Source organism: Acomys minous (assembly GCF_964271855.1).
Source record: "Acomys minous genome assembly, chromosome: 10".
Taxonomy (NCBI): Eukaryota; Metazoa; Chordata; class Mammalia; order Rodentia; family Muridae; genus Acomys; species Acomys minous.
This window is the reverse complement of record NC_140491.1, coordinates 62,412,725-62,428,105: the sequence shown is the minus strand read 5'-3', so window position 1 is coordinate 62,428,105 and position 15,381 is coordinate 62,412,725. Positions and strand designations below refer to the sequence as shown.

The 15,381-nt window shown below is 56.3% G+C and overlaps 1 protein-coding gene across 1 annotated transcript in view; it reads right to left on the bottom strand.

The window, feature by feature from the left end:
* The window catches only part of NOTCH1 (notch receptor 1), a 47,102-nt gene that overhangs the window by 7,812 nt on the left and 23,909 nt on the right, over positions 1-15,381 (bottom strand). The window contains exons 8-29 of the mRNA XM_084799840.1: positions 15,183-15,368; positions 14,756-14,869; positions 13,954-14,067; positions 13,462-13,695; positions 13,270-13,380; positions 12,395-12,587; positions 11,690-11,835; positions 11,426-11,539; positions 9,274-9,393; positions 8,835-8,987; positions 7,945-8,173; positions 7,184-7,385; positions 6,286-6,439; positions 5,971-6,155; positions 5,397-5,529; positions 4,929-5,186; positions 4,735-4,847; positions 3,351-3,922; positions 2,755-3,156; positions 1,425-1,573; positions 307-523; positions 84-171 (exon numbers count right to left, since the gene is read on the bottom strand). Coding sequence (XP_084655966.1) covers positions 84-171; positions 307-523; positions 1,425-1,573; positions 2,755-3,156; positions 3,351-3,922; positions 4,735-4,847; positions 4,929-5,186; positions 5,397-5,529; positions 5,971-6,155; positions 6,286-6,439; positions 7,184-7,385; positions 7,945-8,173; positions 8,835-8,987; positions 9,274-9,393; positions 11,426-11,539; positions 11,690-11,835; positions 12,395-12,587; positions 13,270-13,380; positions 13,462-13,695; positions 13,954-14,067; positions 14,756-14,869; positions 15,183-15,368 — 4,187 coding nt within the window. The remainder of the gene's footprint in view (positions 1-83; positions 172-306; positions 524-1,424; positions 1,574-2,754; positions 3,157-3,350; positions 3,923-4,734; positions 4,848-4,928; positions 5,187-5,396; positions 5,530-5,970; positions 6,156-6,285; positions 6,440-7,183; positions 7,386-7,944; positions 8,174-8,834; positions 8,988-9,273; positions 9,394-11,425; positions 11,540-11,689; positions 11,836-12,394; positions 12,588-13,269; positions 13,381-13,461; positions 13,696-13,953; positions 14,068-14,755; positions 14,870-15,182; positions 15,369-15,381) is intronic.

Here is a 15,381-nt window from a genome sequence, read left to right as displayed (position 1 = left end):
TGGACAGAGTAAGTGGAGCCTCGTTATTTGGGGCCCAAGTGGGAGGGGCCACCCAGGGAAGCCTGGGAGCCCACTGGACTCACCCGGAACTTCTTGGTCTCCAGATCTTCGTCCCCCCACTCGTTCTGATTGTCGTCCATCAGGGCACCATCTGATGCATTCTTCAGGGGCCTGGGTGTGGGAGTAGGGAGGTGAGCCCAGGCCTGGATAGGCCCTTGGGCCTACGGAAGTTGCTGTGTATCCCCCGCCGACCCTGCCAGTCACCGCCCCCCAACACACACAAGGGGGGGAGCAGTATCTACTCACTTGAGGCCGACAGAGTCCTCCCCAAGGGGTTCTCTCCGCTTCTTCTTGCTGGCCTCTGACACTTTGAAACCCTCAGGGAACCAGAGCTGGCCATGCTGCCGCCGGCGCTTGCGGGACAGCAGCACCCCACAGCCCACAAAGAACAGGAGCACGAAGGCTGCCGCAGCCACGTACATGAGGTGCAGCTGCGAGGGCAGCGGAGGCTCCACCGTCTCACCTGCGGGCAGGGGAGGCAGGCAAGCACCCCACGTCAGGCGTGGTGATGCTGTGGGCCGGTGGGGGGCGGCGGACTGGCTCCACGGCCAGTGCCTCCTCACCCACTCGCCTCCATCCCACCCCCCAAAATAAGGTCATTTTCTACGTGATTAATCAGAATTGCAAACTATCGCTAAATTCTCTCCTGCACCAGCCCGATCTGTCTGGAGACAGCGCTCACTTCTCCCTTTCCGAGGAGGAGGATTAGTGAACTTCAAATCGCTGCGCTCGCATTGAGCTGTTAAGACAAAGGATTTAGGGGGATTTTCAAGATACAAACTTCAACACTTCACATGACACCGATCAATTTCTTTCTCTCTCTTAAAAAAAAAAAACTCACACACAAAAAAAAACTGGTAATGATTTTGAAATAATACCCAACAAAGAAAAATCAGGGGTAAGGAGAAAAAAACTCCCCCACACTTTCTGGTGTATGCATACATCCAAGGGGACAACTTTTACTTATGGCTGCCACCATCCACAAGGAGGGAAGGCTATCAAAAAAAAAAAAAAATTCCAGAAAAGCACTTTCTGAGCTCTGGAGGGCAGCTGCCTGTGGCCCCTCCCAGACAGACTCTCCCTCCTCCACCCAAGCAATCCGTCCCCGAAGAAGCACGGTTGGGTTGGGGGGAGGAGCAGTCACGTCGAAACATTAAAAAAAATGTATATGGGTGTGTTGCTTGCATGTATGTCTGTGAACCCTGTGCATGCCTGGTGCCTACAGAGATCAGAAGGTGTCGGATGCCCTGGAATTGGAGTTACAGATAGTTATGAAAAAAAAAAATGCCATGTGAGTAAGGGGACTTGAACCCAGCTCCTCTGCAAGAGCAGCCAGTGTTCTTAATCACTGAACCATCACTCACTCTTTACGGCCTCGATCTTGTAGGGAATATTGAGGCTGCCAAGTGAGGCAAGCGCGCCCAGGAAGGCGGCCACATCGGTGGCACTCTGGAAACACTGCGAGGATGACTGGACACATTGCCGGTTGTCGATCTCCAGGTAGACGATGGAGCTGAGGACACACAGGACACAGTGAGGTCACACGTGACACAGTGTGGTCACACGCGACACAGTGAGGTTACACACGACCCAAAGAGGACACACTCGACACAGTGAGGTCAGATACCCTCCAGCATGCTGCCTGCACACCAGCTCTAACCCTGACCTGGAGCTGAGAACACACATGACACAGTGAGGTCAGATACCCGCTAGCATGCTGCCTGCACACCGGCTCTGACCCTGACCTATCACCCTGACCCAGCGAGCACACTGGACAGCAATCGCCCTGCAATGGGAACATCTCCCTGCAGCCCCAGTGTTTCGCCCTCAGCAGGGGCTCGTCCTTCTGTCCTGCATCTGTCCAGCTTTGCCCCTTAGGTGCCACAGCACCCGTTTTCTTCACCTCAGAGAACAGAGAATGTCTTTAGGCATCCAGGGCCCTCTTGAGATGCAGTTGTGGCTTATTCCTCAGGACTCCCCAGGGAGTGGCCTGAGGCAACAGCAGCCATGACTCTCACACCAACCAAGTCACCCACTCTCAGGCACTGGCCTCTCAGACACAGGGCTCTAACACAGCTTCCAGGTGACAATACATTTCTGACCTTTACCAGAACCATTGTGGTCAGGAGATGTGTCACCAAGCTCAAAGATGCTCAAAGAGAAATAGGTGGCAGGCTCCTAGCACCTCCAAATGCAGGATGTGGAGGGCGACACACCAGGCCTGGCTGGTGCTTCTCTGCCCATCCCCAGATCGTTTTGTGCAGCATCCCTGAGATGCCCTTGTTTGTGCTTTCTCACTGCCACCTTCATCTCCTTGTCCTTTAAGGCTCAGCAACAGGGCCCTGCAGCATCCTCCCAACTGCCTCCTCTGCACTATGGATAGGGGCTGTAGAGACTGAGGTGCAGAATCGGTCTAGGATGATTCAAACCCAGGGGGCACCCTAGAAGCTTTAATTAGCTTGGTCCCCAGCGCCTGGTACTGAGTGGCACCTCAAAGCCACATGCTGGAGAAATCGGTGCAGCCTGCCAGGTACCGGGAGATGGATGCTCTCAGCATCCCACGTCCTTTCTGACCATAAAGTAAGGTGAATGAATACCACTTCGTCAGGGGTCATCTCCAGGGTTGAGCTGATCAGAGGACTCAAGGAGACACTGGGGAACAGCTCACAGCCGCAGGATCTGGGTCTCACTCACCCACGGATGTCCATGGGGTCCAGCTCCCTGCGCTGGCGCCCACCACTGGTGCCGGGAAGCAGCGAAGAGGTGGCCCAACCCACCGCGGAACGCTTGATCGGGTGTTTGCGCAGCTCTTCCTCTCGACCGTAGTAGGGGAAGATCATCTGCTGGCCTTGCGCATCGCGCTTGAAGACCACATTGGTGTGCAGCACGTGGCTGAGCTCCCGCAGGAAGTGGAAGGAATTGTTTCGTAGCTGTTCGGGCGGGAGCAGCACCACCAACACCAGCGTGCCAGCCGCCAGCCGCTCGGGCACGTGCTCCGCACAGTCTAGCCCATCCCATTCGCACTCAGCACTGTTGCAGCCCTGGTCGCAATGGCCGTCGCTGAAGTGGTCCTTGCAGTACTGGTCATACAGGGGGCTGAGGGGGGTAGAGGACACACTCAGTCCCATCCCAGCCGGAGGATCTCAAACACACCCTGACTGGACCAGACATGGGAAGCGTGCCTGGTGCACCACCGCATGGGTGGGAATACACATCCTGATGTTCTGTTTGGTCCTCCCCCAGATGCCTGCTGAGTCCCGGGGACCCTGAAGCAACCCAGTCTGACTTACTTGCACTGCCCCTCGGCGAGCTGGCAGTCGAAGCCATCAAAGAGGCAGCCGGCTGAGTTGCACTGGCTGTCACAGTGGCCATCACTGAAATACTTCCAGCACTGCAGGGACTGTGTGCAGTTCTTCCAAGGGTCGTTGAAGTTGAGGGAGCAGTCGCCGCCGTCCCAGCCACATGCGTGATTGTTACACTGCAGGTTGCAGATCTTGTTGCCGGCTTCCTCCTGGCACTCGGGCAGCTCGCAGGCCTCCTCAATCTGCGGCGGGGGAATGTCGCGGCCAGCCCCACCTGTGAAGCTGTAGTCCAGGATGTGGCACAGCAGCCCGTTGAACTTGGCAGGGCACAGACAGCGGTAAAAAGGGCTCTCGGAGGTGGGCTCACAGGTACCCTGGTTGTAGCAGGGGTTGCTCCCCACACAGGGGCTGCTGGCCGGGAACTGACACTCGGGGCCGGTGAAGGGGCCCAGGCACAGGCAGGTGGGACTGCGTGGGCCTGAGATGCATGTACCACCATTGAGGCAGCGCAAGTTGCCACAAGTGCGGGCATCATTCTCACAGGTGGCGCCCTCGAAGCCCTGGGGAGAGAGGATGGCGCATTGGATCAGGGTGCATGGGTTCAAGGACACCATGCACCCCAGCCTAGCGCCTGGCCGCATCCCGTGACCTGTGAAACGTGACCATAGCCTCTCCCCAGTCAGGCCCCCGAGACATCCTCACCCTAAGAAGGTCAGGATTGCCAAGGGCTTCAAATCAGAGGAATGGCTGAGCGGGCAGGTTTTAGAGCCATGAAACCCCAGGCTGACATTGGTACATTATATGTGTACAGAGCCCTGAGTGTCAACACCCAGGGCAAATGCTGCATATTAGTGCCAGCTCAGAGTGTGACCCTCAACCCCGTCCACGAAAGGTGGCAACCATAGGAAAGGGCAGGCAGGGTGGGGACCTGGCTTTCTGGCTAAGTCCTCAGGCAAACATAAAACTGCTTTAAAATGAACATCTACTCAAGAAGGGTGGGCCGGGACTCAGCGGCGGAAGATCTGTCCCGCGTTTGTGAGGACCTAGGTTTCCAACACAGCACGGCAGTAAATCATCTCTAAACAGGGTCTTGTTCTGTAGCCTAAGGTACCCGGAATACAGGGCAGCCTTTCAGCCTTGGTCTCCAGAGCACTGAGACTATAGGCATGGATGTGTCATGCTCACTCAGGCTTTATGAATGGTCAAGGGAGCGGACATGAGGAAGCATGGGACCTGGTCCCTAGCCTCTGCTAGAGGCCTTCAGGCTGAGCTGACCTACTCAGGGTGAGGGTGGGTGTGGGACAGGTCTACCCAACATAAGAGCCAGGGGGCCTAGGAACCCTGGGAGCTGCACAGGGCCAGGGGCACCTACCGCAGGGCACCGGCAGATGAACCCGCGGGCAGTGTTGGAGGCCACGGCACAGACACCTCCATTTTTGCATGGCTTGCCCCTGCAGCCGTTGATGACTGACTCGCAGCGGCGTCCTGTGTGAGGGCACAGTAAGGAGCCAGCCCTGCTGACACCTGCCCGCCCACCTGTTCGGCCCACCTGCCCAAGGCACCCACCAGTGTGGCCAGCCCGGCACTCGCAGTGGAAGTCGTTAACACGCTGCACGCAGTTCTGGGTGCCACGTGGGTCGCAGGGGTTGGAGAGACACTCATTGACATCGCCCTCACACCGTTCCCCGACGAAGCCTGGTGGGCAGGTGCAGCTATAGCCACCCACCTGGTCCACACAGGTGCCATTGTTGAAGCACTTGGGGCTTCGGGAGGCGGGGTCGAGTGGGGGGTGGCAGTCATCAACATTAATCTCACAGTGCACGCCTGCAGAGTGACCAAGGACACTATCAGAAGATGGTACTGGCTACACGCTGACCTGTGTGGCTCAGTCCAGCAATCAGGGAAGATGTCACAGTACCACCCTACTAAGGCTTTTGTTCCCTGGTCAGTTTTGCATTTCCCTTAGCCCTCCAAGGCAAGATGGAGTAAGTGTTGGCTGCATCCTGCCCATGCCACCCCGGCCTCTACCCTTACCCTGTGTGCCCCTGGGGCAGGAGCACTTGTAGGTGTTGGTCAGATCGATGCAGGTACCCCCATTCTGGCAGGGCTGGGACAGGCACTCGTTGATCTCCTCAGAGCAGTTAGGCCCGTGGTAGCCGGCCACACACTGTAGAAATGGGGTGGGCCACAGCTTAGCTGGGGTGGTGGTACCATGTCCCCCACCTGGTCCCCCCCCCACCCAGTTAGGCCTACATTTTCAGGCCTGAATGGGGGCCTCCACCCAGCAGAGCCCAGGCAGGACCTTAAAGTCACTGTCCAAGGTGGGAAGGGGACAACACCTGGTCCCACAGGGGCGAGGTCTTGGAGCAGATGTTAGGTAACATGAAACCATCTGGGAAAGGGGTACCCCAAGCCACTGCTCAGCATGTTCCTCCTCCTCCAGCACATCTGTAATGGGACTGGGTCCTGCACAGGTGTGTGACACCTTGCTCTCACAGGACAGTGGGCTCCGACTGCCATGATACACCAGATCCCAGTCAAAAGCCTTCCGGCTGCACCACTCATGCCTAACTCTAGTTCTTCCCGCCACCCCGGGAACGGCCCACACCTTGCAGGAAAAGCCGCCGAGGTAGTCAGTGCAGGTGGCTCCGTTCTGGCAGGGGTTAGGTGAACACTCGTCCACCTCGTCCTCACAGTAGCTCCCCGTGTAGCCTGCCTGGCAGTGGCAGTAATGTTTGTCTTCCTCATCCACACAGAGCCCTCCGTGCTGGCACAGGAGGGTGACATCAATGCCTGTGGGGACAAGATGGGCAGGAACTGAGGCTAGGCCTCCAACCCTCAGGGACCACTGCCCATGCCACCCTGACCTGGTAGGCACCGGGGCTCGAGCCCAGGGCAAGGCCGGGCGGTCTGGGCCAGTTACCTCGCTTCTGTGCGGCCACCTCGCAGGACACGCTGAGCACGTCACAGTTGAAGCCAGTCCAGCCGCTGCGGCACTCACAGTGGTACTGTGTATTGGTCTGCCAGCACCTGCCGCCGTTCTTACAGGGAGCTGAGTCACACCAGCGCACGAGGTTCTGAGGAGACACGCAGGGGTCAGCCCCTTCCCTACCAACTCTGAGAGCCGGGGCTACCCTCCTGCTCTGGTCCTGGCCGGCTCTGAGTAGGGCTGTTTTCACCCTTCCAATTGCTGTGGCCTTTTAATACAGTTCCTCATGTAGTGATGACCCCCCACCATAAAATTACTTCATTGCTACTTCATAGCTGTAGTGTTGCTACCATTACAAATTATACTGTAAATATCTGATATGCAGGATATCTGACATATGACCCCTATCCGGGTCAGCACCCACAGGTTGAGAACCAGTGGAGTAGGGCTTTCTATTTATCCCCTACCTCCCCCTCCCACCAGCTTAGAAAGAATGCCACCTAAGAACTCCCAGGCCCAGGGCTCACAAACACCCCTGCCCTGGGAGCAACCTGGGACTGGGCCCCATGTCTCTTGTTGTCATTCAAGGCCCTCTGCAAATCCACCTGCTGCCTTTCCTTGGACATCCTTCCCTGGAGGTGAAACTGTCCCCAGGCTGCTTCGTACAGAAGCCACTTAACGCACTCCACAGAAGCAAACGCCTGGCATCCGTGTGCCCACCTGTCTCCCTCAGAAATGACCAATTTGGCATTTCCCCAGAGGCTGCGGATCCACTCTGGCTCCTTCAACCCATGAGGACACCTGGGAGCTCTCCCTGCTCCTGTGTCCCCTCGCCCCCTGAAGGCAGCATGGCCCAGGGCTGGGCAGCGGCGACTCTGCAACCTCAGCTCACCTGGCAGTTGAGGCCAGTGTAGCCCTGCGGGCAGGTGCACTTGTAGGTACCATAGCTGTCTTGGCAGGTGCCACCGTGCAGGCAGGGCCGAGAGTCACACTCATTGACGTCGTACTGGCAGTAGCTGCCCGTGAAGCCGGGTGGACACAGACAGGTGAAGGAGTTGATTCCATCCACACAGGTGCCACCATTGAAGCAGGAGCTGGAGGCAACGGGAGGCAGGGGAGGGGGAGTGAGCACACCAGGCCCTCGCCGGGACACACAGCTCGCCGCCAGCCTGGCCCCAACGCTCAGATCATGATCAGAGCTTTTACAGCATATGGTGTGTGATGGTTTAAAAAAAAAAAAAAACCCAAAAATCAAGGACAAATTAAGAATACTATAGGAAACATATCATAGGCTGGGCTTGAGATTGACATTAACTCTAAGCTTCCTGGCAACCAAGGCAAAAAGGGAAATAGACAGACCACAAAGCTCCTGTTTGATAGGAGGTTGGTTCACCAATTCCTCTGGATAAACTTCCTTGTTCTAAGTCACTGAAGGTCACAATGGCCCTTTTAGGAGGGACACTGCCATATAATGAACAATGCTGGGCTCAACTCAATTAGTGCTAAATGCCCACTGGGTCTGGGCAAGACGCCTGTTTGAGATGCCATGCTATCAGGCACTTGGGTCCTCCTCCACCATCCATTTCTGTCCCTGCCTCAGTCGAGGCCGGGGTCCCACCAGGCCCCCTGTGAGGCCGGGAGTCTGAGACACACCTCTCGGTACAGTCAGGTGTGTTGTTTTCGCAGTGAATGCCATTGAAGCCTGCAGGGCAGGTACATGTGTAGCTATCCACACAGTCGGTACAGTTGGCACCATTTTGGCACGGATTACTGGCACATTCGTTGATGTCCTCCTCACAGAAGGCACCCTGGAAGCCGGGCAGGCAGTCGCAGAAGGCTGTGTTGATGCCGTCGGTGCAGGAACCTCCGTTGTGACAAGGGTCTGAAGGGACAGAAGAATGGGCCTTAGGGTGGCCACTGGCCAAGGTGGAGAAGGTGGTGTGGGATGGCCAGGGCTCACAGCAAGCCTCTGGTGACACTAGTTGACGGGGCCACCCACTCCAAGCTGATCCCAGCTCTGAATCTGTTCCACATGCGTTCCCTCCCTCAGACCCCACGGCAGTGGGGAGACAGGAATTCAGCAAGCACCTTGATGGTGCGAGGCCACCTCTTTAAATTTCTGTCTTTAGCTTTGATTCGGGATGGGGACAGACTCAGAGCCCTACAAAACTCCGCAAGTCTTAAGAAGGGCCATGCGTCAAGGTTGACTACAGCCAGGCCCTGTGCCATCGCCGTGAAGTGCCTGGAGGCTCTGTTCCATGTCACTCAACTGGGTTGGCCAATCTAGCTGTAAAGCCTTTTGGAGTCCCTCTGGTCAGCCCTGGTGAGGCACACAGTGATGTTCAACAGTCACCTCCTGGCTTGTCCCTAGCATCTGGCTTGTCTCCTTTCGGGCATAGGCCAGTGGACCTAGCCCTGCATCACTGCCTGCAACTGGGCACCAGGACTGTTTTCCCACCTCAGCCTCTCAGCAGCTCCCTGCCATGTGTGCCTAGGGAAAGAGGCACCCGAATGCAGAGTGGACAGAACTGGGTACCACTTACTGGGCCGGCAGTCATCAATGTCGCTCTCACAGTTGCGGCCCGTGTAGCCAGCCTGGCAGAGGCAGCGGTAGCTGCCGTTGGTGTTCTGGCAGGAGGCACTGTGGCGACACGGGCTCTTCACACACTCATTAATGTCGATCTCACAGGTTTGACCTGGGAGGACAAGATTCATTCGGTTACCCTTACCCCCACCAACTGAGCCTTTGCCCCAGCTGGCCGGTCTACAAGCAATGCTTCTCCCCTAACCTCTGGGGAACAGAAGGCCACTAAGTCAGGATGGGAAAGGGCCACCCAAGGCCATCTCTTGCTTCTGCTCACCAGAGGAGGTGGCTCATCACCTATGACCTCATCTCTGGAGTCTGGCCTGGAGCTGGCTGGGCCATTGACTTCTTCCACCCACTGTCTCTGTTCCAGTCCAGTGGGACCAGGTTAGTCTCACCTTGCCAGCCCGTGGGACAGACACAGGAAAAGCTCTCATAGTCCTCCGACTCCTTGCACACCCCACTGTTTTTGCAGGGGCTGGTGGCACATGGGGCCAACACCACCTCACACGTGGCTCCTAGGGAGAAAGATATGTAGTAGAACCCAACGGGCCGAGCCCATGGCATCTCCCACGGGGTGGGGGTGGGGTGTAGGGACCCTGTATGCTTGGCTAGCCGGCTTCTGATCCTGGGAGGAGTGACAATCAGAGACAGGAAGTCAGAGACAAAGCAGAAACAAGTCTCTCTCTAAAAGTCACTTTTAAAAAAAGCGAGCCAGGGGGAATGGGGGTGGCTGTGCACACCTTTAATCCCAGCACTCGGGAGGCAGAGGCAGGTGGATCCCTGTGAGTTCAAGGCTAGCCTGGTCTACAAAGTGAGTCCAGGACAGTCAGGGCTACACAGAGAAACCCTGTCTTGAAAAACCAAAAACACAAAACAAAACAAAACCAAAAAACAACTCCTCCCAAAAAAAGCATATGATATGTGCATGTGAGTGTGTAAGTGCACACAAGTGTGCACCTGAGGCAGAGACAGATGTCAGGTGTCTTCTACAAGCTCTGCACCTTATTCCTTGGAGACAGAGTCTCATTGAATCAGAAGCTTGCCATTTCACCTAGGCCGGCCAGCCAGGGCACTCTCAGGAGACTTCTGTCTCTGCTTCCAAATGTCAGGGTTACGGGCATTATGTGATGCCCTATTTTCATGAAACAGGTCTTATGTTTCCAAAGCAAACACTCCTTCTCCGTGGGCCATTTGCCTAGCTCCTGAAGCCATCTCTTGTCTCCCAAAAGCTGCAAAGTGATACCTGGGCCTCGCCCAACCAGAAAACCTTAAAACAAGATCCATACTGTAACAGGTGGCTGAGCCTGCTCGCCACTCCAGGAAAAGCCTTGCAGCTGATCCTGAGGCCCTGGGTCCCAGGAGGCTCACTCTAGAGAGAGACAGAGCTACTGTGGCTACCTCAAGCACATCCTACTTGTCAGAGAACATGGGGTGCAGCCTCACACAAGGACAGTGAGCCTGATAACCGCCTGAGGGAGCTGTGTGTACCCCAGGTGCCTCTCCTTGTAATCCAGGCTAGCTTTCCTGTTTATGGCCACGGTTGGCTCTGGGAGCTAAGCAAGGAAGCCTTATCTTCCTCGTCTCCCACCATGTCCCCAGCCTGCTGGGGGTGAGTCTCCAGGGCCCCTCTCTCTCTATCGGTTTCCACGGTGACCTGGGCAGACAGGAACTTTGACAGGGTTTCCGACAATTGTGCAAAGGGAAGCAGGAAGCAGGCCAGCAGGAAGCTGGTCAGCATGGCTTGACTCCTCCTGCCAGCCCCGATAGCAACAAGACCAAGAGGGACATGGGGTGCGCCCAGCTGCTGACGGTTTCCTCGCTGACCAACACAGGAGACAAACTCCAGGCCCTTTAACATTTGTCAAAGAAAACAGCATCCTGGCCACCAGCTGCCAGGCATCATAGGAACACTGGGCAGGGACCCTCCACCTCCACAGAGCCTCTTGGGATGTCCAGAGCCTAGCGGGGCGGCAGCATGAAGCCGCCAGTGCTCAGCAGCAGCACTGGGAGCTGCAGGGGCTGGGGGGCTGGGGGTGGGGGCAACGTGGCCACGGCTTTCTTGTTCAATGCTTTGCACATCTCCCCTGCAGGGGGTCCACTTCTCACCATTCCTCGGCCAGTGCCCATGGCAGGAGCTGCCTCTGTTCATCTCAACACAGGGCTCCTTGTCTCCTCACACAAAGAAGCTGCCATCAAAGGAATCCCAGGCCCAGCCGGCAGAGGAAGGCAGCCAGGCCCCCGCCACCCCCAGAGGAGCAGGCGAAGTGGACACCGATCCATGCAGCGTCCACCAGCTCTCTGGGCTTTCCCTAGAGGAACCCAGTGCTCACCTCACTCTAGACGTGCCAGACAAACAGCCGGACACACACACACACACACCCTGGAGCTTTGCTCATCTGGTGACTCTTCCCCAGGCCCAGGCCCAAGTGCTTCAGGACGTTAGGCCCTTAGCAGAGAGAAGAACCTTCTAGAATGCCCGGTGAGCCCATCTACTCTCAACCCCACTAGCTACCACCAGAGCCCGTTATAGCCACCGGATGCTCGTACCTGTATAGGGCAGAGGACAGTTGCACTTGTACCCGGCGACATCATCAATGCAGGTCCCCTGGTTCAGGCAGGGGTTGGAGGCACACTCATTGATGTTGGTCTGGCAGTTAGGGCCTGTAGGAATAGGAACAAGAGTGGGTGGGCCTGCATCCCTGCCTGAGAGATGCCAGCAGCTCCTGTACATCAGAAGAGGATGCTCTGGCTGTTTTCCAGCCCCAGGCCACCTGGGAGGACCCATCCTGCCGTGTCACCCACTACACTCACCACTGAAGCCTTCTCGGCACGTGCACACGTAGCCACTGGTCATGTCTTTGCAGGTGCCACCGTTGACACAAGGGTTCGACTCACACTCATCGTTGTTGATGTCACAGTTTGTTCCACTCCACCCAGGGGCACAGTCACATTTATACCTACACAGAGCACTGTGTTGCAGCCTGGGCTCAATGCCCTCCTGCTAGACTCCAATTCCAGTCTGCTGGGACACTATGCTGCCTAAGACCACACAAGGGTTCCAGCCTGGGACAATGTTACCTTGACAATGTACCAACCCTCTGTGCAAAACTTTAATTTTTTTTTTCTTTTTGATTTTTCAAGACAGGGTTTCTCTGTGTAGCTTTAGCTGTCCTGGACTCGATTTGTACACCAGGCTGGCCTTGAACTCACAGAGATCTGCCTGCCTCTGCCTCCCGAGTGCTGGGATTAAAGGCATGTGCCACCACACCCGGCTACCTTTAATAGTTTTATTAAAGACTTTACTAGTTCCTCCCACCCACTGACAAAGGGCTGCTGCCACAGTGTGCTTAAGGTCTGTATCCTGAGCTGATGCTAGCCAATGAGGACATAGCCCAGGGATGCTGGGAAGACACTGGGAGCTGACCTCAGGACCACTGGTCTCACAGGACCACGGTTCACCTAGCCTGTACCTGCCCCAGGCTTCTAGCTGGTACCTCCCAGGCGAGTCTGCCGTACCCATTGAGACCATCCCGGCAAGCCCCGTGGATGCAGGGGTTACTGTTGCACTCGTTGACCTCGGACAGGCACGTGGGGTCGTGGTAGCCCTCTGGACAGCGGCAGGTGAAGCCCGCGATGCCATCCTCACAGGTACCCCCGTTGTGGCAGGGGCTGCCTGCACACTCATCAATGTTGACGTTGCACATGCTCCCTGTGGGCAGGAAGGGGCTCAGATACCAGGCCTGCCACACAGAGCTCACCTCTCCTGGAGCTAGACCTATCTGGGCCTCGTTTTCTCTATACGCTAATCTGTGAACATCTGAACTATGGTAAACGGTCTCACATAGCAGTGAGCCACATGACGTCAGTGCCAGTGGCATCAGCATCTTGTGTATTCCAATCTGGCCACAAAGTCACTACACTACATAGCTGAGAATGACCTGAGTGTCTGGTTCTCTCGCTTTTGATGTGAGAGCGCTAGGGTTACAAACACACGCCGCTGCATGTGGTCCATGTGGCAGTGGACTCGAACTCGGGGCTCTGCGTGTGCTAGGCCAATACCCTACCAACGAAGTCATTCTTCGGCACAGCTTGACTACAGTCTTGGGACCCACTGGGGCCCAGAGAAGTTAAGAACCTTATCGGATCTAAGGGTGTGAGAGGCCGAACACACTCCCAAAAGCCTGGTCTCAGAGCTATGGCCACCCCATTTCAGCCTACTGGGCCATCAAGTCTGACGTGGCCAGGCCTGATGCTGACAGGGGACAGAAGGCATACGGACACCCAGCTTGTAACATCCAGCCCTTAGCCCCCTGCTAACCCTAGAGTCTCTCCCAGACCTGACTCATCTAAGGACTCTAGAGTTGACCTGACCTCTGACCTCAGTCACTTACCTGTGTAGCCCGGTTCGCAGGCACACTCATAGCCATCAATCTTGTCCAGACATGTGCCTGAGTCGCAGGGGTTGCTGGCACAATCGTCCAGGTTAATCTCACAGTTGGGTCCTAGGGGAACAGCGTGACATGTGGTCAGCTTTCAAAACTAGCCTTGCCTCTTCCCACCCACTGCCAGCTCCGGCCAGTCACCTGTGGTTCCCTTGAGGCATAAGCAGAGGTAGGAGTTGTCACGGTCCTGGCAGGTGCCCCCATGGCGGCACGGCTGGCTGTGGCACTCATTAATGTTAGTCTCACAGTGATGGCCTGTGTAGCCTGGCTGGCAGAGGCAGGTAAAGGTGGCCACACCATCCTTACAGGAACCATAGTGACAAGGGTCAGGGTCACACTCGTCGATATCCACCTCGCAGTGTGTTCCCGTGTAACCTAGATCACAGGGAGGGTGGGCACGGGTGAGCTTCCGGGCCAGTTACTCCTGTAACATTTAGCTGGCCACACCTTGGGAAAGCACTGAGCAGGCCCAGGTCACAGCCTGGTCACTGATGGATGTGAGGGTGTCATATACCCTGGGATATTTTCATCCCTCCTGTCATGGATTCAAAGCAGAGCTAAGTTCCTGATCCTCAGACTAAGGCCTCTCCAGTCTCCTGTCCCCTCCGCCGGATCCTGCACTGCCCCTTGTACCTTCTGTGCACACGCAGGTGTAGGTGTTGGGTCCATCCAGGCACTTGGCACCATTCTTGCAAGGCGTGCTGGCACACTCATCCACATCGTACTGGCACAGGTGCCCGCTGAAGCCTGTGGCCAGCAAAGATGAGATGGTCACATCTGACAGCGGCTACCCCACAGACGCTAGGGTTAGTTGAATGCCTGACCACACGGGCTCCTCTGGAGGGTCCTTTGGCCCCGGGTGCAGCCGACCTCCAGACTTCTATCTGCTCCTTGTACCCTGGCCCTCTGATCGCTCCTTGTTCAGCACTGCTCAGTGGCCGCCTCAACAGAGGGGCCTTTTTTTCCCCAAGCAGCCTCTGGTTGCTATGGTTACAGCTACACTAGGCTGTGAATGGGGCTCCCTTGGCTCGAACATGTCTAGGATGGCTGATTTACATCTCAGAAGGCCCAAGGCCTCAGTCCAGCCCTGGGGCAGGCAAGACACCTTCCCAACTCCCCTCTGTCTCTTCTTCAGTTCCTCCAAGTCCTTCTGAGCCATATAGCCCAGATCCCCACACTATGTCCTCCTCAGTCCCATGACTTATCAAGAAGGGGACATGGGGAAAGCCAGCCAGGTGGACCCTCCTATCTCAGGAGCACTGCAGGTCTTGGCATCCTTCTCTCCTTTACTAAAGGTTTTCTGGTGCCAGGCTCAGTGCCCACTGGCCAGGGGGTCTCTACCTTTAGGGAAAGCCTTAAAACATCCTGATCAAGTCACAAGGCAAAGTCCTCCCTCAAAGCATTCTGGGAAGAGATGGTAAGTAGGCGGCCTCACCTTTGGGGCATTGACACAGAAACTCGTTGATCTTGTCCACGCAGCGACCATTGTGCAGACAGGGGCTGCTGGCGCACTCGTCCGTGTTGACCTCACAGTACACACCCTCATAACCTGTGGACGGAGATGGTGAGACTCAGGGTGGATTCGGCAGGCCCTACTAGAGTGCCCCCAGCTGAAGACCTGGGGCAGAAGTGAGCCTCTTTCATACAGCCTTACGATGGCCACTGCTGTTCATAGCTATATGAACTCTGGGTCTATTTGCCCAACTCTGGGCATATTCTCCACTTTGTCTTGTTATCCTGGCCTCAGTTTCCCAGATGCTGCCAACCCTGATAGAAACTTTACTTGAGGCTATCCAGCCTTGATGCTGCCTCCCACTCCCTGCTCTTGGCAGCCCCCGAGGTGGGAGGTGGCACAGACGTACCTGGCATACATATACACTGGAACTCCCCAATCTGGTCCAGGCAAGTAGCATCATTCTGACACGGGTTGGAGATGCACTCGTTGACGTCAATCTCACAGCGGGGCCCCGTGTAGCCCTGCAGACACTGGCACTCAAAGGAACCCAGTGTGTTGATGCACTTGCCTGCATGCTCACAGGGGTTGGCACCTGGTGGGAGAGG